General features: G+C 36.9%; 1 protein-coding gene across 2 annotated transcripts; it reads right to left on the reverse strand.

Moving 5' to 3' along the window:
- Positions 1-27,124, reverse strand: LOC140951404 (exportin-2-like). Of its 2 annotated transcripts, XM_073400645.1 has the most exons (32): positions 26,921-27,124; positions 24,450-24,595; positions 24,258-24,303; positions 23,644-23,699; positions 23,464-23,529; positions 23,267-23,346; positions 22,154-22,244; positions 20,944-21,051; positions 19,171-19,263; positions 18,901-18,993; positions 17,983-18,063; positions 16,409-16,538; positions 16,078-16,143; positions 15,864-15,973; positions 15,499-15,591; positions 14,725-14,809; positions 13,530-13,591; positions 12,649-12,785; positions 12,027-12,130; positions 11,381-11,478; positions 10,689-10,747; positions 9,381-9,472; positions 8,305-8,427; positions 8,120-8,199; positions 6,803-6,900; positions 6,347-6,432; positions 5,513-5,594; positions 4,735-4,783; positions 4,100-4,194; positions 3,431-3,528; positions 3,059-3,192; positions 1-1,435 (listed from the first exon to the last, which is right to left on the reverse strand). In XM_073400645.1, exons 1-32 carry the CDS (start codon positions 26,997-26,999, stop codon positions 1,343-1,345), a joined length of 2,913 nt encoding a protein of 970 aa, XP_073256746.1. In that variant the 5' UTR covers positions 27,000-27,124; the 3' UTR covers positions 1-1,342. The 2 variants fall into 2 exon arrangements, with proteins under 2 accessions (XP_073256746.1, XP_073256747.1); XM_073400646.1 differs by lacking the exons at positions 22,154-22,244; positions 23,464-23,529; positions 23,644-23,699; ... (1 more) ...; positions 24,450-24,595; positions 26,921-27,124 and having other exon boundaries at positions 23,267-23,285.
- Positions 27,125-27,583: the final 459 nt, after the last annotated feature.

Raw genomic sequence — 27,583 nt, forward strand, 5'->3', positions numbered from 1 at the left:
GTAGATAATTAACTCTTTTACTTTATTGAACTCTATCTGAAGATTTTTACTGTACAAATGTTACACCAAAAATACCAATAATGGCAATAATGTAATATTCTTTAGTGGCTGTGATACCAATATTAAGTCTGCAACTACAGTGGTCAATTAACCCTTTAAACCCCAAAATCAACAAAAGTTCTCAAGACCGATCTCACTGAACATTTCCTTAAGGAAGTAGTTTAGAGAATGATCAAAGAATGTTACCTTTGATGATCATTCTGTTATTCCTCATCACCTTTTCTCTTAATGATGTATTGACATGTTAGGAGAAAATTGATATTGGTCACTCTTGGGACTTACAGGGTTAATAAGAATAATATCATGGGAAGCTGCTAGCTATTTAAAGGCCCAAAAATCATTAACAGCTGAAATACTGCTATTATAATGTCTACAATTTTTTTTGTTCACTCTTCTGGTGTGTTCTCCTAAAGCTAGTACACCTTACTGTAGACCAGAGTTTGTCTAACTCGGGTATTTGTCCATGTTGCAACAAAAATGCAAATTACTCTGCTTGTTAAAACAAATATTATTGGTCTTAGTCTTTTCTAATATTAAAGAAATAGCATGAAAACCAACCTCTTAGTGATATCAATATTATAAAAAACTCTTGGCATTATACTAAGCTGCTAAGTCACTATAACACTGTAACAGTTATAATTCCAGCAGGATTAGTACAAAAGCAATATTGATACACGAGGCAATAATCTTCAAACTTTGATCAGGTGGTCTTGCTTGGGGAGTGCAAAAATCAACAGAAGTGAAGAATGAGACTTTGCACTCAGTAGACGCTTTGAGAAATGGGCACATTTCTGTAGACACATTTATCATATTGCACAGGTTGGAAATTCAAAAGGGTGATAACTCAAGTAAAAGTTCCTGAACAGCACTTTTCTAATGTGCAGCCTAGCATGACCTTAATTAATTTTGATGAAAAATAACACTATTTTTTCACCCTAAAAGCAGTAATCTCCATACAACAGCACTCGCCATACTTTTCTTCATATATATTTTCTTTTTACTGAAATGCTGACAAGAAAAACTGTTTACAAATGGAGGGATACGAAATTTTGCTGATCATTAATTATCTTCTCATGATGTTTACGTTTGGTTAAGCAGGAATATTCTCGGGAGAATTAAATTCTGATCACTGTTCTGAGATTAAGGATCAAGCTCAATATAACTGTTTGAATACCATATACTACTCAGCACTCTCGTCCATGAGCTGAGAAACATCTCAACTTGAAGACTGTCTTTTAACACTACATACTACAAGATCTCTCACTGAATTCAGCAAGCAGGTTTAACTCAGCGTAATACCAGCTACTTGGAGATAATTTTGCAGGAATCCTAAAGCATCTTTATGGAGTTCTGTGTTGATTTTGGAATGAATCAGCTGTGTAATTAAAAATCAATAAAGACATTTAACGTAAATCCTCTATTAAGCCCCCGTGGGGGCTTCTTTATTTCAAGCACGTTTGAGGGGGGCTTAATAGATTAAATTAATTAATTAATTAATTTACTAAAATTGTGCGGCATACTGCTTTCTCAAACAACCAGAAGATGGTATCAATTCTCCAAAAAGAACTTGGACGCAAAGTAAAAATGTTCAAGCGCATGACGTTAGCAGTCTTGCAACCACAGATCAAAACGAGTCCGAACTTCCAGCAGATTAATAAACTATACTGGATCAGTTCAGTTTTTATTGATTAGGTAGTGAAGAATGAGGAGGAAGGGGGAGGGGGGGCTTACGGTAGGTCTGGAACAATTTCCCTTGGTGTTACATGAAGAATGAAAATGATACCTGCTTCCCCTTCCTCCCTCAAATTTAAATTTCAGGTATGTATTGAGGGTTAAAAATCACCTTTTAGTGGTGCAGTTGATCAATAAAATGAGAATTAGCCAATCAGATCTCAATGTTGAGTGGTACAAGATTGTCTTTTAACCAAGAAGTTTCCCGCATTAGCCTTGCAATCATGCTTAGAGGTTTCTTCTCACAGTTCTGGAAGCCATCTTGACGAGTAGGCAAACCCATGAGAAAATACAGTCTTTGCATGAGAATGTAACGTCAAATAATTTCCTTAACATGGCTGTTCTGAACAAAATATGAATTGTAAACTAAAGCTATACACAGCGAAGAATTCTACTAAATTTTTGGGGCTGTATACCTATGCTAAAATTTCTCCAGACGCTTGCTTTAGATTTTCCATATATTTGTCTGCAGTTTTTCCTGGGAAATTTTAGTCGGCAGGAAGAAAAATTTTTAAAGACAAATGACTGTATAGAAAGTTTAAAAAGTGGTTATAGCGCATGTAGCTGCAGGTAATGCCCTCAAATTTTTTTCAGTAGATTCCTAGGAGTGAACCTTTAGTTTACAATTTACATTTTTTTCAAAACAGCCGTTTCATGGAAATTATTCGACATTAAATTCTCATGCAACCACAGTAATTTCTAATGCGGTTGCCTCCTCATCAAGATGGCCTTCAAAACCGTGACGAGGTCTATTGATCAATCGTTTGGGTCAATCCCATTATTTCTGATGATCAATGTTACAAAATCTTAGCAAATTTATAAATATGTCATATGCAAAAATCCAGACAATTTGGATGCAAGGAAAAATGGCATATGACTCAACCTTGATCGCTTCTCTGCTCTCAGACCTTCAAAATAAATATTTTTGCCTTGGAGGACTGGGTATGAGTCCATTTATTATGTTTGGTGTTAATTGGGCCAATATTGAACAAGATATATCTATTCAAAAACTAGAAAATTTAATACCAGATGTATGGATAGTTGGACACAGTGTCCGGTTTAATTCTTAGTAAATTTTGGAGTATTAGAATGGCTGTATCTCGTTCAATATACGCCCGATCGATCAACACCAAACTTGAGGATTTTCTCAATCTCGGTTTCTTCTTTCTGACTGAGTGGGTTTCTTGTTGGTCATCCCATAATAACTGGACATGTACCCTTCCCCCTTGGTTTAAAATTAGGCAATGATTATGACAGTGGGTCTAACCTTCCCAGGCTCAGATGAGGACAGCTTCTGCAGTGACTGTGCAAGGAAGACTTTAGCATCAGGTATTGTTCCAGAAAATGGGTCTCTTTCTTTCTTGCCCGCAAATGCCAACTGTGAGTAAGCTGTCTGATATCCTGGTTTAGAACACAAAAATATAAAAAACACAAGTAAAACTGATTTGAGAAAAAAAGCATTCATGTGACAGCCTTTCCAACGTACTGTTTGCCTGCATCGCAAACGCTCTAAACCTTCTGTCTATACAAATGGTCTTGAAGAGTGCGTGGACCGGCTGCAACACAGGCTATGTACAGTTTGACTGTATGATATTCAACTGGTGATGGTCTTCAACTGAGTTATTGTAAGAAAATGTACCTGGTGTATCTTCTATTTCTATGAAGTGCTCATCATCTGGAATGGAGTCATCTTCTGGCAACTCAAATAACCCAATCAATGCTTGTAACAAAGGCGTCCTAGAGGTAAAAGTACATGGTTATCTAAAAACTAGCTAACATTAAAAAAAAATTCAGTAATGATATGCCATTGATTAATTAAAAAAATAATGTATTTTGAAAAAACTGCAAACAGGCAGTGTGGGTTCATTAAAAACAAAAGTGTGTATTGTCGGCTTGCCATTGCCCATTGGAATTTTTTATTTTTTGTTTGAATCTTCAAAAACAATTAAAGATTCAAACAGCAAAAGTGAGGGCTACATGCATCCATATGCTGAAAAAAATCCACCCTCAAAAAACCTGCAGATTTGACGAACAAGTTGAGTATGTTATTGCACAAAACTAATGAACATTTTGGCGATCATGATACTGAATTTGAGGAGGCTACACTGTGCTCTACAAAAATTTTTGAAGGGAGCCCAGTGCTCCTGTGAAATCCAGTGTGCCTGGCATACGACTTCTGCTATGAGAAAACTTAGATTTTCAAGTTGTCCAGGAGCAAAAGTAAGGCACCAAGGGCCACAAGACATTGCTAAAGCACAGCCTTGGGTGGGTGATGTTTAAGACTAGCAGGGGAGGGGAATGCACTCACCAAAGATCATGATAAGTCTTCAGAAAGTCAGGGCTCTCGGTGAGTAACTTGATCATGCCAACAGCACAAATCCTTCTCTCTGTAGTTCCAGACACCTAACAAGTAACATAAAAGAATAAGTTACATCTATACAGTGGAACTTTGATTTAACAAAGGGCTAAGGGACTGTCAAAATATGTTCGCTACAACGAGGTTTTGTTATGTTATGGACGTGCTTTTCTATATACATTACCATTACTGGGGTGAAGAAAATCACGTTTCATACCGAGGACTTTGTTATATAGGGGTTTACAATATCAAGGTTCCAGTGCTGTATCAGACTGTATTCTCTCTGCTGAAAGAATAAAGTTCTGCCATTGCTATTAAAACTTCAGTAAATTTCACTGACACAGTCAATCGGCAAGATTTTGCATAAAATCATTCAACGTATGCAACATTAAAATGGTTCATGGGAAGAGGCCCTAAGTTACTTTATCGTTTAATCTAATGTTTATTGCTTTGCAACCAAGCCTAAGACTTTTTCTAGCAGTTTATAATTATCAGAAATCACTTAAAGCTTTTTTCAGGTACCTTTTGAATCATTTTCTATAATCACTTTTATTTACATTGCTTACACTTTGGGAAGCATTGCTTACCTTCTGTACATCAGGGAATAAAATCTTTTCCAAAAAATTTCCAAAAAGTCTGCAGATTTAAAAAACATTACAAAAACAACAACAAACAAACAAAATGATGGGGTCGTCTCAAAAATAATATTCATACACAAGTGTAATGGAGTCAAGGATTTCAAGTAAAGCTGACAATAACTTAATTATTGCAAAAAATTAATGTAAGCTTGTAATTTCTAAATTTTAAAAGTATCATGGATGGAGCACAGAACAAATAAGTCAGTTAGGGAGGAACTCAAAGTGGAAGATCGACGGTTAGAGGACTTTATAAAGAAACAAAAGCTGAAGAATGACATGCCAGGCTAACAAGTTTTCAAAAAGCCCGATTGCAATTGGTTTTAATCTAATTCATTTTTATCCATCCATGTCTCCTAATTGCTGTTATTTTACTCAGCTTCTTTAATGTTTTAAACTGTTATTTTAACATTTTTGAAGGCCAGCTGACACTGTATGAATTTGGCTATTGTGTGACATAGATCCTCAGTTAGAAAGTGACAAAAATATAGCCTGGGAAAACAGCTGACACATTTTGCCACGTCAGCAATGGTTGCCCTGTGAAATGACATCTGAGGACTAAGCGTAGTATTACTACTCTGATCTGGATAGTGCTTATGATTGGTTTACTTCCATTTCTACGCTCATTCCCGAGACTTCATTTCACAGGGCAGCCGTTGGTAGAGCTGAAAAATGTTGGCTGTTATCTCAGGCTAAAAAAAATATTTATGATGAAGAAGTTGTATCTTACCCTGGTTGAATTGAGTCAACAGTCAGCATCAGAGCAGTTCCTCCATTCCTGGCAGAATAGAGACAGAAGAACACCAGCAGACCTAGCAGAAAAAAGAAAAATGGCAAGGAGCAGCCAGTGATTTCACCTGACTTTTTACTGTAAACAACTCATACACACAAATAATGCAAATAGACTGCAAACAAACAATGATCAAGTGCAATAAATTGATATTCAAATAATAAAACATTTTTTTTTAAGTTATGTGCCTAAATTCACCTAGATCTCTACACTTCTACACCTCTATAAGGCCAACACCTGCAAAGATACCTCTGCAGCTTGAACCAGGCATCTCTAAAACCTGGTTACTAGACAATCTGTAATGGTGTGCTGTGGCCTGTGACATAATCGGAAGCTGCCTTTGTCAGATAACATTTAGATGATTTCAGACACCACCTTCAAAATGCTCCTGTTTACATTAGTGCTGCTCTTAAACATGCCATGTTCTTGACACAATTTGGATGCAAAAATGGTGCATAGTTATCTGTGAGATGGTGCAGCCTTGTCAAAAACTGTGTTGCAGAACATACAGACACTAGGTTTAGGATAAGATGGACACTCAGCCCTAGTCCCAGTAGTGTCTCTCTAAAAGGAAGTAAAAACTTTCACTGAAAAGAAGGTGTAAAGAAGGACAAATGGAAGTCCACTTGTTGTCTTTTCCCTACCCTTTAGCTACAAGTGCCCATAAGTGAATGGAAAAAAGATCATTGAATACATTTTTTTTTAAATGTTTGCCTAATGAATACAATTATCATAAGACAATCTTCAATAATAGAGTAGTGGCATATTTCTTACCTTTGACAAATTTTGTAGTTTTTGAATTCTGTAACCGTTGAAACAGCAACATAAATACAGACTTGATATGTTCTTTTAATGATGACCTGCCAATTAACAAATTAAAGGAACAACAGTTAATGCACTAAATCTTTGGTCATTTTGGGACAGTAATGGTCCATCCAGTGGGCAGGTTACACAATGTACCTTTCCATGTGCAATCATATTGCAACATGCACCTCTACTGCAGTTAATGTTCATAATAGGCACAAGACCTATCAGTTGGCTGTTGATGAAATGACACTGCCACTAGCCCCTAGTTGTCTCAAAAATTTCGGAAGGAGCAGAACTCTTCAAAATCATACCAAGTGGGTTTTCAGCATAAAAGAAGAAGAGCCTTGACACTGCCAAAATCTGAAACTTTTTTTTAGCAATTTTCCAATGGTATACAGTTTATATATCCCAGTGTTTACTCACGGTTCAAAGTGTTCCACCATACTGCCTAAAAGGTAAAATCCTTCATGATCGTTACTCTTGGAGGCAATGAGCTTTTGAAAAACTCCTAACAGTCCCATCTGTTTTTGGGAAAAGAAATGTATGATTTATTATGAGTGTGATGTCATTAATTCCCCCTTGTCACCCTACACATGTACAAAGTAATGTCAAGAGACACTGAAAGATATGGTCCCAGCCTGAAGGTTCTTGGAGGATCAATGCAACAAAGAAGCGTACTTGAGTCAAATTGCCTGCCTGTCTGTAATTCTTTTGAAACTAATTTAAGACATCTCTAATGGCTTTAAGGAACAGTGTTCCTTCCAAGCCACATGTCTCGGTATACTTTGGTCTTGCCAAGACCCTGCACTGTTGCGCCACACTCTCTGCAAATAAGCAAGGCTATGCTTATATAATTATCTTCTCAACTAACCCTAACCCTAAACATTTTAAAGGTAACTGAAAAGCTAAAAAAAAACTAGGATCTTTGTGCAGAAACTAACAGATTTCTTTGTCTCCCAAGGGCAAAAGTAAGTCTTCAGGGCCCACTGGAGCTGATGGAGCATGTCCCTATTAGCCATTCATTCCTGCTTATTAATTTTGCAAGTTGAAACAGTTACCAGCAATTTAAATATTTGAATTATACAACTTGAAAATTACACAACACCTTTGTCAAGGGGTTGTTACTGTAAGCCCCCATTTAAATGGCCCATGTGAAAGCACAATTTCTACAAAACAAACTTAAATCTCCAGTCTAGAGTGTAGATGTAGAAAGGTAAGGACTAAGCATTAAACCCATGCAAAATGAGACAGTGTGACATGTCTGCCAAGTAGTTAAGTAGCACAAAATCATGATGTTGTCCGAGAAGTTAACAGTTAACAGTTACCAGCACCGTACAAAGGACTTATTGACGAGATCAAGCAAAACTAATTAAGAGTGAACAACTGGAGAACTGACAATTTGACTAACAATAGACAACTGTTTAAATGTGACAACAGATGGATCGAAACGCACCAATTAGTGATTACGTGTCTTCATAGCCAATAACATCATGGCTTAACTGACAGACGACCAATAACATCGCGATGTAATTGACCAATCAGATCAATAACCAGAGTATAATACCATCAACTGAAGTGATACAATCCACTTTGACTCTGAGGATGGCTACCCCACAGGTTGTCGAAAGGTCAGTCACTGTCAACAACAACAGTCCTATTCAGGACTACGTTCACTCAGACGATCAAAATCAACCTACTTTTGTTTTACTTTTATTTTTTAGTTTTGGAAGTGGGAATTACCTCTTTTTTGGTCTCAATGATAACTTTGCTGGCTTTTTCAATATAAGCTTGAAGCAATCGCACCAAAGGAGGAATGTTGCCTAGATTAAGGTGTAACAAAAACATAATTTAATGCCAAAATAGGCTAATCTGTAATTTACCATCGTAAATCAGTTCCAAAAAGACTAGCAACAATCAAATTGTACCATTTCTTTCCCAAAGGACAGGACTCAACAGTAGAGGAAACAACTCCATGTAGGGAGCTGGAATTTCATTTTGTCGTATCTCCAGAAGCAGTGATAACACTTGGAAAACATATGGCAAAAACTCTGTAATTGAAAGATAAGATTGAATTCACATTAGCCAATCTATTTGACTCAACATCTGATAGTAATTAATGGTGGCACGGACAAATGCATAGCTATCACTGAGAATCCAAGTTGCTGGGTATTTAAAATAGTAGGCAGGGAATTGAACAGTAGCTGGGAAGCTCTTTTGCTTTAATGCGTATACAGTGGAACCTCTATATAATGAACAAAGTCCCTGGTATTTTCACGAACAATTTTATTTACCCCAGTAATAGCAAACTACCGGTATATGGAAATAACCTCGATAATAAGGAAACCTCGTTACAGTGAACAAATTTTGCCAGTCCCTTGGCCTTTTGTTATATTGAGGTTCCACTGTAGTAGCCAGAAAAAATCCCTGCAGGGCCCAGTTGTTCAAAGGCCGATTAGCGCTTAACCTGGGGTTAAATTTAACCCTGGTTTCTTTTTCTTCTGCTCAAAAGCATTTTCTTGGATAATTTTCAAATCTGAATTCAAATCTCGCACTAACCCCGGGTTATCTTAACCCAGCTTTGAACAACTCGGCCCTAGACACTAGCCCTTTGTGACAGCCCCACAGACAACAGAAGCAGGCAAAACACTGCAAAAATGGAAGATTAGAGTTTCACTTTCTATTACATCTGGGATGTTTTTCTGCATTAACTTTAGAATAAAGAGGGTGCGCTCTTTCCCTGCTGGACAATGTTATAGCAAGGTTATTATTATTGTCATTCTAACTTTTGAATTGGTAATGATTAACCTTTGCCTAGTCCCTAGGTCCCATCATTCCACAGGGGCTATGTGATTAAGGTCATGTGATCCCTCAATGGGCTTGAAGCTGAACAAAGGGCAATATTGCTTTGTCAAAAACAAAAATAGAAGCATAAGCCTTAAAAAATAAGAGGTGGAGTGATTCTGGAAATTTAAATGCCAGTAATCACAGATACTTCACACACCTGTCACATCATTTGACAGAATCTCCTGAATGACTGGGAATAACATGTTTTCAAATCCCACCACTAAGGACGCATTTTCTTTGCATATCACTCTGCATAATAATGAACAGAACCAGAACAAAACACAACAAATTAAATCATGACTAATTAAATCGAGGTGGTTCCATAGGATTATCATTCAACAACATAATGAGCCTGCTAGAGCAGTTTAAACCCTTTAAACCTTAATATCAAAATTCAGATTCTCATTCGTTATCCCCACACTTTTCCTGTAGAGGTAGTGGGGAGAATTTTCCTGTTCAAGGTGGTCCTATAGGATTACCAACAGCATCATGAGCCTGCTAAAGCAGTTTTAAACCTTTATTATATGCATTTTGAAATCACTGGTGATCCCTGCAATCTGATTGGCCCTCAGCAGTGTGGTTTATTCACAAATCACACCATTTTCTCATCCAATCACATCTGTTTTAAACCACGTCATTCATGTTCTAAATCACATCATTTGTTTTAAATTGCACCAATTGTGCTCTATAATTATTGCATCTGTTTCAAATACACAATGAGATGTAAGAGCCTTTTTGTTTCTGCTAATTTTTAGCAAACTGCCTACTTGATCAATAAAACATTGTTATCGACTGAATTCTGAGTTTTCAAAATGGCTTTAATAAAGTGGTAATTGAACTTCGTGTCGTGCAATTTTGGTCTCAAATCAAACTTGTGATTTCAAATTGAACTCACACTGTGTGCTCGTCCCATTTTGTAATCACACTCAGTTCAATTATTATTTAAAACCCTAACATCAAAATTCACATTCTCATTTGTTGCCCTGATCCATTTCCTGTAGAAGAAGTGAAGAGAATCTGTTGAAGTATCAATTAGATTCATCTTGTGTGATCATGTCCCTTATTCTTATCACCAATGTGTTTTGTAAAGTATTCATATTACAGGGAGAAATTTGATGATGATCACACTTAGGGCTTAAAAGGGGTTAAAAAAACAGTTTGCATTCAAAAATAATGTCATGAGCAATGCCATGTAAAGTATGTTAAAAACACTGTTGGCAAGTAAGTACACTGTAATACACCGTTGGCAAGTAAGCACTCATTAGTGTAGCGCATACAGATGAGGATTACAATGCTTATTATTCCAAAAATGTGGCTACAGGTCCTATAATATAATACTGTTTTCACCCTTGTTGTATTTGCTACTTGAAGTTATAAGACTTCTTAACCAAGTTTAAGTATTAAAAGACAATAACTTGATTGGGGCGAACATTCTAGTCACAGCCTTTGAATTTATCACACAAACCTGATAGCACAACATATTGCCTCAAACAGATAGTGGTTAAACTGTGGTTTACTGGGGTTCTATAATTATGGGGAAAAAAAAAACATTTAAAAAGGGTAAGTTGCAGAAGTAGTATAAAAGTTGTACATTTTGTTGTGGGAACTCTGTCCGTTATGCTGTTGAGTGTAAATTAATAAATAAATCGCTCAAGACTATACCGGGGTAACATGATCATTAGCTTTATATTGTGGCCCACATAATGGACTAGTTATTTGAAAAAGCCAGTGAGAATACTGACTGGCCGTAAACACACCACATGGCTTTGACCACAGAGCTGAACTCAGGACTTTTTTACTCAATGGCTTTTTTACTCAACTGCATCTCTAAAATTCCTCTATGTCTTTGTTTTCGTTTGCAGTTTGAGCTGGCGGTAAGCTCTTTTTCCTGGTGAAATTAGGCAGCAGCTGTCTCTTAAAGACATCCCTGCACCATGGTGACCGAGCCTAAGTATCAATAAGTTTGGCATCTTTTTGGGAGCAAACAGAGAAGCTGTTACAGGGTACCGTGATTCAGAGTAATCAGTAATAAAGCAAAGAATGCTTCTTTACAATTAAAAAAAAGTGCTACTGAAGAATGCCAAAGTTATTTGCTCCTTCAAAATTTTATAAATAGCCCTTCACCAAAAGAATTATACCACAAAAAATGTCTTTTACCTTGCTGACAAGCATTAGCTTTGAAGCCAGATTATTGATTAGAACTTCAAAGTAAGGTAACATGGCTTCCTTGAGTAATGAAAATGACCTCATGATAGCTGTAAGGTAACAGATAAAACACTTGCAACTGTTATTTAAAGTGTCTAGAACCTAAAAATTTTCATTATGTTAACTAAAATAAAACATGACTACAAGAACGTATTCAAAACTATTTTGCATTTCAAACAAAAACAGACTTTTTCAAATAATTAATTTAGGTTATGGGCAGTTTAAAAAGTCATCCAATCTTTGGATAACAAGCAACGCTATTAAAACATGACGTTTTGGCGATGAGTTGTCACCATTATCAAATGTAAATAAAAGAGACTATGAAACAATATAATAGGAAATGAAGGTGTGAAACACAACATTAAATTTGAGGAATAAAAGAATGAAATAAGTGAAAAGTTTTACTGGAATGGAGTCGGTTGGAATGTTTAAGGATGGTCTCTTTTTCTTAATCAACAGCATCTCACAAATGAGGCACTTAAACTTTCCTTGGCATTAACTTAAGGATCTTAAAATGTTCTTGGAGATTAGTTGCCTCTTGTTGATCAATTTTTGCTCAGAAAAATAACAAGAAGTAATTTCCTTCTGCAAATATTACCTTTCATCACATACTCATTTTCTTGGGAGCCAGGTACTTGCAACAAATTAAAGAGATTGACAAACATTGTCTCTAAAACTGGTTCAACTTCAGTCTTCTGGATTCTACAACGAGCAAAGGTTAACAATAATTATATTAAAATATTACTAAAATTATTATTATTACTATTATTATTGTTATAATATTATTATCTATTAAATGTAACACTGCATTGTTGGTTTTATCAAATCAGAGACCCAACCTTTTCATTTTTTGCAACTGTTTGGTTTTCTATAAAAAAAATGCTTTACAAAACTGCTAAAAGAACACAGACATTTGTCAAACGTAGGCCCAAAATTTTCCTGGAGTTGAATTCTTGTCAGACTGCATTCAAGTTCAGAAAAAGAAAAGACTTTCTTCATGTGCTGTTGTCCTCCATTGTTGCATAAGGACCCTTCATGTTGTAAGTATGAAGTGACCAAAAAAAGTACCCAAAGTGTGACGGGCATATAAAGTTGTTGTTTTTCTTGTAAATTAAAACTATTGCTTAATTTGATTTCCTTGCTGCATGGCCACTGTGGTTGCTAAGGCTCCCTAAGTCCACAAAACAATTCCTTGTTTAACAACTGAGCTGGTCACATACGGCTTTCCTCCTCCAGGACTCTTGAGAGTAAACAGCTTCTCCAGGCAGTGAGCAGCATAACTGTGGACCACATGACTCTTGGCTGTCAACTGATTGACAAGCAATGGCAGACAATGGATGAGCACTTCACGGGATAACTAAAGAGAATGAACAGCAGCAATAGTCAACATTGAAACTTATGGCAAATGTCATTTTTCACCTACATGTAATATTAGTTAAGAACAATGTGGCAAAATACATTCTTACACATGCATTTGCCAATAATTATTATATGGTTTATGCCACACAGCATGATCTTCAAGCTGGATAGATATCTAGAGGGCAAGCTTTGACTAGCAGCTTCAGGTCTCTACAACCCTTCTAATCTAAATTATTATTTATTTAATGTGGCTAAATGTAATTTTGGCGAGGTTATACATGAGACAATGCTGGCCAGCAGTCTCCATTGCTAATCCTACGTGGGGTACACTTAGGGCTTTTTCAGGGCCCCAGTATTTTTAAAACGCTCTTTTGGAGGTCGGGTCATTTTGAATGCGTTGTCTTTGCTTGTGCTTGTGTCAAAGCCTTTTGGCTCCCAACTCTTCCCTACCTCTGGTAGGTTCTCAATGTAACGGTGCCTGGAAATTGCCGCTCACAGGGTAATCATGGTTACCTTCATGCTGGCTTGTGGCTCCCTCAGTTTACTCAGGCACCTTCCCCACACCCATCTGTTGGCGATGGGTTTTTAAACTATTATCATTATTATCATGCAGGCATGAGGTAAGTAATATAAGTAGTGAGATGACGGCAGTTAAAGCTGAGTGTTGTCAGGTAGATGTTTTACACCCGCCTGAAAAAAAACCTGTTAAAGGTAATTGGACAAAAACTTGTGTGAACCTCACCATGTTTCGAAAAACTATGAGGTACTTGATGGCATCAGCCTTCAAGACAGGGTGATCATCCACTGAAATGGAAGAAAACTATAACTTACTGCTAATTAACTGGGAGTAAAAAGGCAACTAAAGAAATGGGAATAGCTTTGTTCATGGTGAAAGCAAGTGCATTGATCTTTCTCACATACAACTGGAAACCATGCAAAGCCAACCATGCAGCACAACTTTTAATATCAACACCACAAATTACCAGTATTGCAGCACAAAACAAGAGCTAATAAAAAGGCTGAAAAGAAACTAAGATTAGGTACAAGAGTACCCAGAAGCAAGGTACTACTTTAAATGCTACAACAATCCAGAAAACACATGAAGGGTGGGTTAGGTGGGGCAGGTAAGGCCATAGCAAATCAGGATGGCAACAAAAACAACTGAATTCTGAAATGCCATGTTACCTAAAGATCCCCTACACACTTGAACCCATACCCCCAGCCCTGTGCAAGAAAAACGTTTTTCACTTTTTTCATTCCTCAGTCAGCGGATAATCACACTTTTTAGCAAGTTCAAAGGCACTCCAGAAACAAATGGAACATAACAGGAATGACAAAAGGCAAATTCCCTGGAGAACATCACGTGGTCTGAACTGGGAAACAAAACATACAAGCTAAACAGGTTTATTATGAGGTGGTCAAAAGGCAGGGTTTTACAGTATAAGAAGGCCAAAAAGCTGCGTAGGATCTCATAATACTAGTCATAATAATTTATTATAATATGAAACTTCATTAAATAAAGGACCGCAGGATTTCAGGTGCAGCACTCTGATCACTCAGCCTTACTGCTGGACTTCTACACTGGTAAATTGGAGATTGATAGATACAATAGGCGAATCCATGCTGAGGTCATTGTGAAGATTTTTTGCTTATTAGCAAACAAGTAAGTCCATTAAACATGTAGATATAAAGTATATACTTGTAAATTAGGTTCAAAAATTAAAAATCTCTGATAATTTCAGCAGTTTCTTCAAGTTTCAGCTCTTTGCAAAAATTGCTTCATACATTCTTTGTAAATTTTGGGGATTTTAAAACAGAATTTCTCTGAAACTATTTGGTATGTTAGTGGGAGGAAAAATCAGTGTAAACAAGGATTTACCAGTATTAGTACATGTAAAGACTGTACCAATTATGAACAAAATACCCTCAGCACTCACCATTTTTTATTTCTAATTCTGGCAAAATATTTGCAGTGAAAAAGCTTTGCAAATTGACAAGTTCACTGGCCTGTGTTGTCCCATGCTGAGAGGAAAACATGAAAAAGAAGACACATTTGTTACAACACGAAAAAAAAAACCATAATCCAGGGAAGAAATACCATGACTGTCATAATTCAAAATCAACAAAATTGACTCCCATTAAAGAAAAAGTTATCAGCCAGGAGGGGGAATATTTCTCTCCAGTGATAACTGAACCTGAAGCATGTAAAGAATAAAGATATCGTTCTAATGAGACCTTTACTGCTGTTTTCAAAAATAAAATTGAGATCCAAGCTTTCACTGATCAACAGCATCATGACATGCTTCATGGATCCAACATTACATAAAAGAACATCTCAATAATGAAAACTCCTCTGTGAAAAAACATATCTATTTCTGCCAGAACAAAGGCTTTATAGGCATCAAAGTCGAGATTATCATGATTAAAAGCAACTCCGCAAATCTACCCCTATACGAGGCATTTTAAAGAAAGTACAAACTTACCCTCAATTCCTGTTAGGAATGTAGCGAATTTACAGACCTTGTGTTTAAGTGTTTTTAGAGACTTTTTTAATGCATTTGAGGAGACTCTGTCTGTAGAGACACTCAGTCATTAGACTTGAATTTTATTCAAAATTTTTATTTCTGTATTTCCGGCATGTTGCTTCGACAACCTTCAGCAACTCATCAAACAACAGCAACTAATAAATTTAAAGCACAGGCAGAGATTACCTTAGCAGTTTGCTTTTTGCTTGCTAGTGATGTGACAAGAAATATTGCGGCATCTTTAGCTTTCCAGTTTTTCTCACTGTCAGCCTGATATTGCTAAAAAAAAAAGTGACAGAAAACAGTTCAGTATAAAAAGGTTCTGTGATCTGATTGGCTGTTGACAGCCTTGAGTTCAGCATTATTAGGATACTTGACAGCATTTATCACACCTAAGTGATTAGTGATTAATAATTAGTGATTAGTGACAGAGCAAATTAGACCCCTATGTAAAATGACCATTTGCAATAATGTTTGTAATAATAATAATGAAAAAATGACAGAATTTGATAGCCTGGACCTGCTACATTGTAAAATTAACAAACACAAACCTGAAGCATAGTGCCCACATAAAGAGAAAATATTTCTATGACGCGCTGCTCATGAAATTTACATAGTGCTCGCACTAGGTCTGAGGCTGCACGTCGTCGTGTGTCAACATCTATGAGAAATAATGTTATTTATGAACAAGTATGAGAAGCTTGCCAAGAAAAGATGACAAATGCACTGTGAACACAGGTCAGAACCATTTTAATCTTTGCTAACCTGATCCTTCAATATCTCTTCTGATGTACTCCTCTGGATTATCCTCAAAAACCTCTTCATCCTCCTCTGAAAGGGGGAAAATATTTATGGTAATATGATATAACCATCATCATCATCATCATCATCATCATCATATAAGGTACTTAACAACAGCCTTGCTGCTACTACACAAACTTTTGGAAACAATCATTATGTTAACACGTACTTGGAGGAATCTTTACTTCTAATAATCCTCAAATGTAGAACCTGGGGAAAACTGTATCATCTTCCAGTAATGACATATAAATAATTATTAAAACTACTACCAATATTTAATAATCTCACAACTCACCTCTAAACTCTACATTTGGGACAACAACATTTTCACAGATACTTTTTAAAGTTTCTTGCTTATCAAACAGGTATTTATAGTTGCTTCGTTCTGCTGCAGAGGCAAGAAACCCAATTGCCGTACTGACAACCTGTAAATTAAGCAAATAATTAAGAACACACTAACAAAATCATTCACAGAACTTCATATATTCATTATTTCATCTTCATCTTTCCTGAGTACTGTATATTTATTTACTAACCAATTTTATGAACAGCTCTCAGTTGGCTTGTTAGCTCAATTATTTATTAGAGTACTGCGCTGGCATCACAGAGACAAGCCTGAATTTTTTCAGTCTTTCTTTTCCCAGCTGCATATGTTGTGTCTTAAACTGTGATCTTCTTTGTATTTATTTCTTCGTTCTATGATTCCAATACATGAATTTCATATATTCATTTAGTACAGAAAATTTCAAAACTCAAAGCAAAAAATTACATTTGGTTAAATGTAATTTAACTAAGTTAACCACCATGAGCTTAGCGGTCAAGGGGTCCACAAGCTTAGAGGTCAAGCGGTTCATGAGCTTAGTGGTCAAGACGTTCACGAGCATAGCAGTTAAGCGGTCCACAAGTTTCGCGATCAAGCAGTCCACAAGCTTAGTGGTCAGGTGGCCCACGAGTTAGCGGGCATCCAGCAGTCAATCCCATGAGTGCAGGCTCACATGGTACATGGTAGCTTAAGTTTGTACACTGCTAGGATAGGTGAGTTCTTCGCCGAGCGTTTGTGCAGTGGTCTGTGGAGCAGAATTCATTTAGCGTCTTCCCCCCATCCCAACCCTTTTTCTTCTTCCTTCCACTGTTTCATCAGATGGGTGCCTGGAATGGGGGCTCATGGCTGGGTTGTGAGGATTTGCCAGCCATGGGGGCAGTATTCTATCTAGGGGCTGGCTAGCCACAGTGGAAGCCCCTGGGTATCCCAGGCGCCCACCTTCCACTTAAACGAGGCAGTTGGTTAAAAACAAATGAATATTTCATCTGAATCAGTTACACTTCATCAGCGTAGTGAGGAGACACAAATGTTTTGCTCTGAGTTTGGAATTTTCTGCACTAAATGTTTTCGCCAGAGCAGGTGAAAAACCTTTATCATAACATTCACGTATTCAGTCATCATTTTAAAGTGGATGAAAAATATCAAGTTTACCAACAAAGGATGCCACTTGTGAGTAAGGATCCAATAGGATATAGGATGTAAAAGAGGTCTATTCCAATAACACTTGCTTATATGCTGTGTTTTTATTCAAATGTACAAAATACTTTTCTCTTTGGGCTTGTTCAGTGTATAAATGTTAAAAACCAAAACCTGGATCATTTTATGTGTTTATTGTCAGTGGTGTTTAACAGAAGAGATGAGACAAGATGCCCCCAAGTTTGTTTTTGTGACAGTCACTGTACTTAACATGTGCATACTGTGAGTTCCACCAGGGTCCTTCTTGGTCAGCATGGGGGTTGGGGGGAGGGGGGGTTGGGTGAAGGGTGGACTCTGGGGTTCCAAAGTCAAAAGAACACTAGAAACCTAAGACAAATGCTGATACTTACAATGTCATGCTTTGCTATTTTTTCAGTTGAGTCAGAGACAAGGAGATGCCAAATTGCCTCCACAAACTTCGGCAGATACCCCTGCAACCAAACAAGAGTAACAAGATGAAAAGTTCACTAAATATGAGGGTGAAACAAAGAACCAAACAGAAATCTAGTTCATACCTCAAACCTTTCATCTGGCAAAAGTTAAAGGTGAAACAAGGCTGAAGTGGACCTTGTTTTGATACACTACCCCTGACGCCTTATATGTAAATCATACCTTTTGAGTGTTAAGTGTGTTTTTTTCTCAGCATTTTCACAAGGAAGGAAAGCATGGTTGGATAAATTGTAGTCAACTTCAGCCTTACAGTGAAATTCACTCAAAGGTTTCCCACTGGTTTCCTTACAACACGAGGTCTAAGAAATTTTTAGCGCAGAAATTGCATAATGATGATGCATCACTATCCAGATCTGAGTAGTGCTTCTGACTGTTGAAGCAAATTTTCCACACGGAAACACCAATCAGGAGCAATACCCAAATCCGGGTAGTGTCGCATTTTCAGTACGAAATTTCTGTGCTTGTTTCTCAGATGTCATTTTGCAGGGGAAAGCACTGGTGGTGTCACGAAATGATGGCTGTTTTCTCAGGCTATCACTAGACAAGCAAAGCTCCTTTTAAAGAGTGCAAGTTATTTGGAGAAATGGTGCTTTGTAGGCAGTGTCTATGTTGGTGTCCCTTGGAGGAACATCAAACTTAAAGCTCTTTCTTCTGAGCCACCTGTGTCACTGAATAAAAAAGCATCATTCTCCTCATGTTGAGTCTTAGTTTGAAATTTTTTTTGATTATGTCACATGCAAACCAACAACAATAATAATAATCATTATTAATTAGTATTATAATTATTATAATACAAAAATTAGAAGCCGTTTTTCTACCTCAAATTCTTCATCATATTTCTGTGCATAAAGTGCCACATTATCACAGATTTGTGACTTGATCAGATCTATTGGTTCAGTCTCATCTGTATCCTGGAAACAAAGACACATGAGAGTTATTTTTTTACTAACTCAAGATTTCAACAATGTATGTTTTTAATACCACTTCATTTACAATATTACTATTATTATAATAATATGTTATTGATAGCTTTGCTAAATTATTAATATAAGACTGTTAAACTTGAACAGGAGAAAAATAATACTCACCTCTATCTTAAGTTTTTTACTGTCTATTGTAAGGAGGATAAGAAAATTTGTCATCCATTTATCCATGTTTTCCTCAAAGTGTTCAGGCAAGTCCTGTTATCCAAAACAATATTGAGAGATTTGCAATATTAATTTCAAAATTTATCTGCTGGGTTTAAGTGAGGCTACATTTAAAACAATGCCACACTGTCAGAATCAGTGGAACACTTGCCTAACTTCTGATACTGCTAGTGTGAAGCAATCTGCAAATTGCTATTGTTTTGGTGACAATTACATGGATCAGCCAGCAGAGAAAAAGTGCTTGTGAAACAAAAGAGATAGCATGCGAGCAAGCTCTCCATTTGGACGAGCGAAGCAAACCACCCAAGCACGATAAGCACGAGTGAGCAGTGGCGGAGGAAAGGAGAGCTTGCAGCGATCTCTCATAACTTTTCATTTGTACTTTGCCCAAACAAAGGGAAATACCATTGGCTGAAAATGACGCTCCGGAAATTAAAGTTGATTGATAACAGGCCTTGCTGGCCTGCCCTAAATTTTCGCGGAAAATAAAGAAACACAACAAAACACTTTTTATGTCGAGCGATCACTGAGCTCACTCAGAAAAAGAAAACCAGCAAAGGAGGGGAATAGCTCTCTCCTTCTGTGAGAGATAACTGTCGTCTGTGTGGTTGTTCATGCCAGTCATAATGGAACTGAAAAAAAATGTTACAGTCCTCGAAGCAGAAGGGCTTGTTTGGTGTAATTCTCGCAAAGCTGTGTGAAAGTGTCAACTTTTACCTTGTGCAAAATGTTGTTTGTTGTGTCTGGCGGATAGATTATGCCCTGGAGGGTTAAGTTTTAACTGAGCAAATGTGATTTTGCCACTTATTACATACTGAGAGGTCATGACATGCATATTGATTTTCTGCGGTAACTGTTTCTGGTGGGCATGATTTGCCCTCTAGTGCAAGAGCGTTTTCTTTTACCTTTTTTGAAACACAAAGCTCTTCATTGCGGTTAAATAAGGGTTTTAGGCTATCTTATTCTCTCAAAAGTGCCTACTGGATCTGAAAAATATTTATTCAGCGATTTTCTTTTGTCACTGAATCTGATGGTTTCCTCAAAGTTTTGTCATGCTGGGCCTAGCACGTTAGTGTTTTTAGCAGAATTCTAAATTCTCAGGAATAATGATTTAAAGATCCAAATTTTCGAAGAATGGATTGCAGCTTAAACTGAGCTCTACATCAACTATGGAGAAAAGAACTGTGTGATGACTCGTTGGAAGAACAGCAAAAAAAATCTTGACTCAAAAGGAAACTTGACAGGCGGTTGTCACTTTTCTAATTTGCGGCACGTTTGTGGTGACAGTTTTCACACTTTACAGCTAGTCCTGGGGTTTCTGGAGTGGAAATGAAAATTTATGAGAGATAGTCGCAAGCTCTCCTTTCTCTCCCCCGCCCCCTGCTGCCGCGTCTCCCCTCATATGCCACTCGTGCAGGTACTTTTCACAATACCCCCCAAATGGAGAGCTTGCTTGCAGGCTACAAAAGAGACAATAATAGACCCACACCACAGCACATTAAAGTTTTTATATGATCAGTATGGAATGTCAGTTTTCTGTCATTGAGGCACAGATCTCTGCCCCAACAGTCACACTCTTCCGATCAGCTATGATTGTTAAATGGAAGTGTAAAACCTTTCTCATTGTATTCAGAAGCAAAATAAATAAATATTAAAAAAAAGAAGTTGCTTGAGCAAAAACACTGCTTTAAGTTCTGTAAAATGCCAACTCACCTGAAAATTCAAGCTGTAGAAGACCTTACAGATGAGCAAGATAGAACTGAGAATATCTTTTAGTTTGGACACATCAGAAGCACTCTTATTAGCCTCTTCCATTATGTTCTACAAATTGAGAATAACAAAATCAATGTACATTATTTCAAAGAGACTTGAACAGTCAAAAACCATGAACACCAGAAATATTTCTGGAATGTTATTGTCTTGCAAGAAAAAAGCCAATCAAGTGTGAGAAACTAAACTGCAAGCAAGAATGTTTTGTGACTAGTTTGCATGTTCTGAACTTTGTTGTGATTGGTTTTAACACAACAAAATATTCCCGACATACATGTATTTCAAGTGTTCAAGGTTTTGCCTGTTTGACCATAAAAATAAAACTGTATAAATATCTGTAAAAGGCATAAAGAAAATAATAAATAAAAGTAAAGAGGGAAAGGTTAATCCTTTAAGTCCCAAGAGTGACCAACATCAATTCTCTCCTAACAATACCAATTCATCATCAACATAAAAGGTTATGAGAGTTAATGAAATGATCACTACAAGGAAAATCAGAGTGCAAAGAAAGTCAGTTTTACAGCCTGCCATTCAGGCAAGCTGTAGCTAGCATGCCCACAAGTCATTTCAACTAGCCCCCAAACCCTTTTTGATTAGCATGATTGATTACAATCCTTCTGTAATTTGAATTTCCCCAAAAAACAGCACTTGCCAGTCACGCATGTTAAGAACAAAAATCACTAGCCCGATAACAAAATCCACTAGCCCTGGGCTATCAGACACGACTTTCTTTGCACGCTGAAAATACTTTGATCAATTATCAAATTCTCTCAACTAATTCTTCAAGGAAATGTATGGAGATTAGTGTGGAGAATTTGTATGTGGACACTGGGGCTTAAAAGGTTAAAAATCCCTAGCCAGAGTTTGAACCTGTGAGTGCCTTTCAGCAAACTGTGAGATGTGTGCTACTAAGAACTTTACCAGATTTCAACTAAGCAAACTATCACTACAACATATATGTCAAAAACATTCCATTTAACATTATGTCACAATCACACAAGTCCTCTCTATAAAGCCAGTTCAATCCACTGTTTAAATAGGAGATAATTTTGACACAGATGAAATGATACAAGAACTACATTTATGCAAAATAACTTATCAACATACCCTGACCAATAACTGCCATATGCAAAGATGATGGCCATTAACCTACCATAAAAAGATCTGTCAAGGGTTGAGCAAACTTGTCCAAAACAATCTTGATTTCAGTCCACAGCTCTTGGGACTTGAACTCATGACGGTATCTAGAATGGTCCAAGGAACAGGCAATTCTTACTAATTACTACCCTCACTAGTTCCACCCATTTTCCAACCACCCAGTATAATAAATACTTAATTATCCTCTCCCCTATGGGGCTTTTCAGGGCTAATGGAAAAAACAAATTTAAATGGAAAATAAAAAGGTTAGGAATCCCAATTGGTAGGAGGAAAACCAGTTGGCTATTTACAAGCATGGCCAAGAATTTGAACTCAGGGCACTACCAAAAACAAATCCAGCTAGCGGTCAAGGCCAGACTTGGAACTCAGAGATTTCGAATTACAAGTCCAGCACTCTAACCATAGCCTGTGAACGGCAGACGTTTCTCCTCACTCATTGCCACTGAGGGACATTTCACGAGGAGGTTCGTCTGCGACTCAGCAACAGAAATTCCATACTGATGAGTAGTTTCATTGTTTTAGCTATTGGTTATGAATGACAGACAAAAGACAAAAGGACGCAAAGGTCAAATGTAAACGTGATGAATCTCTAATATAGTCTCCTCTAGAAGAAGCATTGGAGTTTTGCTGGAGTTCATTCGCAGATCAACACAACACTTCACCAAAATCGACCAGGAGAAATGTAAAATTGAAGAAATTTACATTTGGAACCCCATTACTCCTTGATTTATTATGTAAACATTGATTGACACCATCAATATGGAATTTCTGTCGCTGAGTCACAGACGTTCCTCCTCGTGAAACCTCCCTCAGCAGCGACGAGAGAGAAGAAACGTCTGCCATTCGCAGGCTACTCTAACCATGACTTTCATAATCAAGGGTGTCATTTTTTTCTTTTGTCAAGAAAAGGGATCTGTCAAAAAATGTTGCGGGGAGATATGAAAAAATTATGCCCATTCGGCCTCCCCTTCAGTATACTTAATGCATGTAGACAAATGTTACCTTTTGTTGCAAGTAATTGGCAATTAAACTAAACGAAATGGACTAAACCATTATGACACGGTGCCTTTGCATGTTCAAGTACATGGTATGCACATGGAATACACACCTTTTGAATAACGAGTGGGCAGTCTGCAAAACTCCATTTATTATGTGGAAGTCTCCACTCTTAAATTTAGCGACCATGTCCTAAAAAAATATAATTTATTAGAACTAATGAGGCAGGACTTAAGTGTAACCAAAAGATAATACATGTATACCTGAACACAATGCCAACAAGGAGATAATAAAAGAATCATTACATACTGGCAATAAGGTTTCCCATTTATCAGGAAAGTCCTCTCTTCCAATCACACTGACAGCATCACTGAGCTAAACAAACAAATAATTCCACCGATGAATACAACACAATAATAAATGCAAACATTTGTCTAAGAAATGTGTAGACTGAGACAACAACGTTAAAACACAGTTAAAAACAGTTACTTGTTTTTGTAACTTCTCAGGACTTCTAAGCATCAAATCAACAATTTCCCTTTTAACTACAAAAAAAAGAACAGTGTGAGCTAAATCAGAGAATCTAAAAAACACCAAAATGAAAACAAGTGACAAAGCCCATGCAGGGATCAGCGTGCAAAGAAAGTCATGTCCGATAGCCCGTGGCTAGTGGATTTTGCTATTGGGCTAGTGATTTTTGTTCTTAACTTGCCCAACACGCAAGTGCTGTTTTTTGGGGAAATTTAAATTACAGAAGGATTGTAATAAATCCTGCTAATCAAAAAGGGTTTTGGGGCTAGTTGAAATGACTTGTGGGCTAGTACATGATAGCTACAGCTTGCTGGAATGGCAGGCTGTAAAACTGACTTTCTTTTCACCCTGAGGGATTGAAGCAAACTTGCATTTATTAAACTTAAACCTGTAGAAAGGAGGTCAAAACAAAGAAACATTGTTGCCCTTCACATAATGTGATAGGAAATCATGTGATAAGTTACTATAGAAACTTGGTAGCACCTTTTCTATATTTGTGTAAGTATACGTGGTCTGTCATATATTATTAATAATTCATCACTGATCAAGCAACACTCCCAAGAATATCATACTTATTTCTCTGTCCTGTTCACTGATCTTGTTTGGTTCTCCCTCAACCTAATTTGAAACAACACAACAAGATAATTTACTTACTGTTTAACACTGAAAATTCACTTCCTAGAACATTTATTTTCCAGCTGGTAATAAATTTACCGGAATCATTGTGTAGAGCAATATTTTTTACATGACACATCAAAACTTACAATTCTCCAGTTTCTCTTCACGCTATTTTTGAAAGATATTGCAGCAGCAATTCTGATCAGCCCATCTGTACTAGCTTCAGCCACTAGTTGCAGCAGTAAAACATTATAATTCTCCTTTGCCTCATTTGACTGAAGAAACTTTTCCGCTATAATAAACAATACAAAAGACAATCACTTTAAAAAGAAATTCAGAAGGTAAATTTGAGACAATGCTCGCCAACAGTCTTTCACGTGAGATTATTGAGGGCACTCCAATAGTTAATCTGCTAGCAGATAACTGACTAATCTGTAGGTTGCGTGCGCACTGCATGATTTCAAATAGCAATATCAATTCAGGTTCCTCGTGACTGTGTGTTTGTTGTTGTTTTCTTCAAAACAATTCATAATAAAACAATTATTAGATTCGGTTTTTGTGATATCTTAAATAATCAAGGTCTCAATAAGTGTTATCAGCCTCAGCCTTCGGCTCAGCTGATAACACTTACCTTGACCTTGATTATTTCGGATATCACAAGAACCTCATCCAATAATTATTGCTTAAAATATTTTCATCTTAGTGGTGTTTTAAGAAAAGAGAAGATGCCAAAATCATATCAAACAACAATAATCTATGTTATGGTGAACCACAAGATGAGACAGTTGAGGTTGCTGTTATTAATTGTATACTGTTACAAGACTGTCCATGACAAGTATAGGGGAGGCTTGGTCACGTGGTACAAATTCGCGTTTTACATTTGATGACGCAGACCTCACTGTCATTAAAATGTTTTCTGTGTCATTCAATTTACAGTCTACAAACTTGCAGTATGTGATCTGCATTCTGACTTAACATTACTTTATCAGCACAAGTATATACCTGTATCTGAGTAAATCAATTTGGTAAAATTTCCTGTTCAAATAACCTTTTGGTTTTCCCATCATGATTTCAAAACAGGTGATGTTACTTTCAGGGAATTGTTCCTTTTAAATTTCACACTAGTCATGTGCACATGAATGTATAAGCTATTATAAGAAAGGAAAAATCCCCCTAAGAATGTCACATGACCGTGAACAGAAATAGAAACAAACAAAACAATATAAAAGATGTATTCCATTCCACCTAATTTCTTTTATCATCACTGTAACTCACAATGTGTTACCTTCAAGAGGCTGGAAAAAAGTTCTGGGTTGTGCTCTAGCAGCACCCAGTTGCTCTTGGTATTAAACCAACTTTTGCCCTTATAGATGATAAGGAAATTTTTTGAACTGAAAATGCTGGCAGGCACCTGGATTTTATATGTTAGAGCTTTTCATTTCCCAACAATAAATAATTGCATGTACATGGAATAAAGCTCTTAGTGACTTATGACAAACTGCTAAATCCTCCATCTGGTTTGCACTAAACCTGCTTGAAAATCAAAGGGAGAGTTTTACATTAGATCAGGAGTCACTAGGGACATTCTTAAGTGAAGCCTTAGGAAGTTAAGACCTTTTTAAGGTAATAACATACTTCAGTCTTTATAAATGATGTACACTGCTAATTTGGGGGATGAAATCAATGCTCTCTTATTTTTGCCTATGGGTTAATGTAAAAAAAGGAAAATTATTCATCTGTAATGTGTAAGGCAAGTGCCAATCAGACTTGGACTGTCATGTTTGACAAGTAGAATCTGAACTTTCAAAGAATAAGTAATGGGTATTTTTAATCTATGGCCAGTTTTAGTGCCTCTTTAAAAGCAGAGGAGGGCAAGTTTAAACATGAGTAAGTGATGACTCATTTGACCACACCACTCTGCAATATTTTGCCCCAAGATGACACACTAAAGGCTATTAGGCACTTGCCAGTTTTACAGAAATATGCCCAGCAATAGTGATCATTTCAACAATTATTGTAATACAAAGTCAAACGCCCAAGTACGTCTGATCATGATCATCGTGAAACGACCGTATGCAAAAACTGATGATAACATTTTCAAGTGGTAACCATCTTCAGTATTATTTACTGCCAAATCAACTGCTATTAAATTGATTCAAAGTCAAACGCCCAAGTACGTCTGATCCATGATCATCGTGAAACGACTGTATGCAAAAACTGATGATAACATTTTCAAGTGGTAACCATCTTCAGTATTATTTACTGCCAAATCAACTGCTATTAAATTGATTCCCTTCCTATCTCAAAACCACGCACCCAAAACAAGGGCCTACAAGGCCTAGGGTCACAATCTCGTACAATAAAGTCACTTTACAAAGACAACTTTTTGCTTTTCGAATGTCGTTCATTTGTACTTTTTTTAAAAACTCCTCTAGATCTCTACGAAGGTTTTTCTGTTCCCGTTACTAAGTAACGGTTACTGTAACTTTTATATGTGACTTACGCATACTTAAGATATTATAAGCATCGCTATTTCTTTAGTTGCACTTGGCTGATTAAAACAGCGACAGCAAAGGTAATTTTTGCTGACATGAAACCTACCAAAAAATGAACTCACCTTGCCTCCGAACGTTTGCATCCGGTGAAAGGGTATTTTTTAAATTTAAAGCTACTTCGTTCAAATCTAGGCCCGCCATCCTCAAGAAGTTGAGAGAAACTACAAATCTCGGCGTTCAGAGAACAGATAAAACGATATGTAAAAGGAAATACTGGACAACTGCATTCACAGGTCGTGAAAATTCGTGCGTTTTCAAATCTTCTCGAAATGCGCCATTGCATTTGCGCATGTCACATGGTCCACGTGTTCGTTCCCAGTTCACTCTGAAGAACATCAAAGGCGGGAACTGAACAGATCAAAAGAAAGTCAAATCAAACGGAACCAAGTGAACGGATTATCGAGGAATAACTTCAGAATTATCCCCCTTTTACCTTTTTTGCGGAATGAGCGAAAACTAATTTAGGATTTGTACCATAGTACCGTAAAATTCCGAAAATAAGCCCCGGGGCTTATATTTTTTAAAGGTCCTTTTTGAGGGGCTTATTTTTGGAGGGGCTTAATTGGGCTTATATTCAGAGAGGCTTATGTACGGAGAAAAATTTGCGTTTCAAAAGCGATTGGGTTAACCTTATTCTTGGAAGGAAATTTACCGTTTTTCTTTGTTTTACTTTGTATTTGAGGGCAGTTTCCAAGTACAACCCTACCGCGCCCGCGGGCTTATAT

This window comes from Porites lutea, chromosome 11, assembly GCF_958299795.1.
Source record: "Porites lutea chromosome 11, jaPorLute2.1, whole genome shotgun sequence".
Taxonomy (NCBI): Eukaryota; Metazoa; Cnidaria; class Anthozoa; order Scleractinia; family Poritidae; genus Porites; species Porites lutea.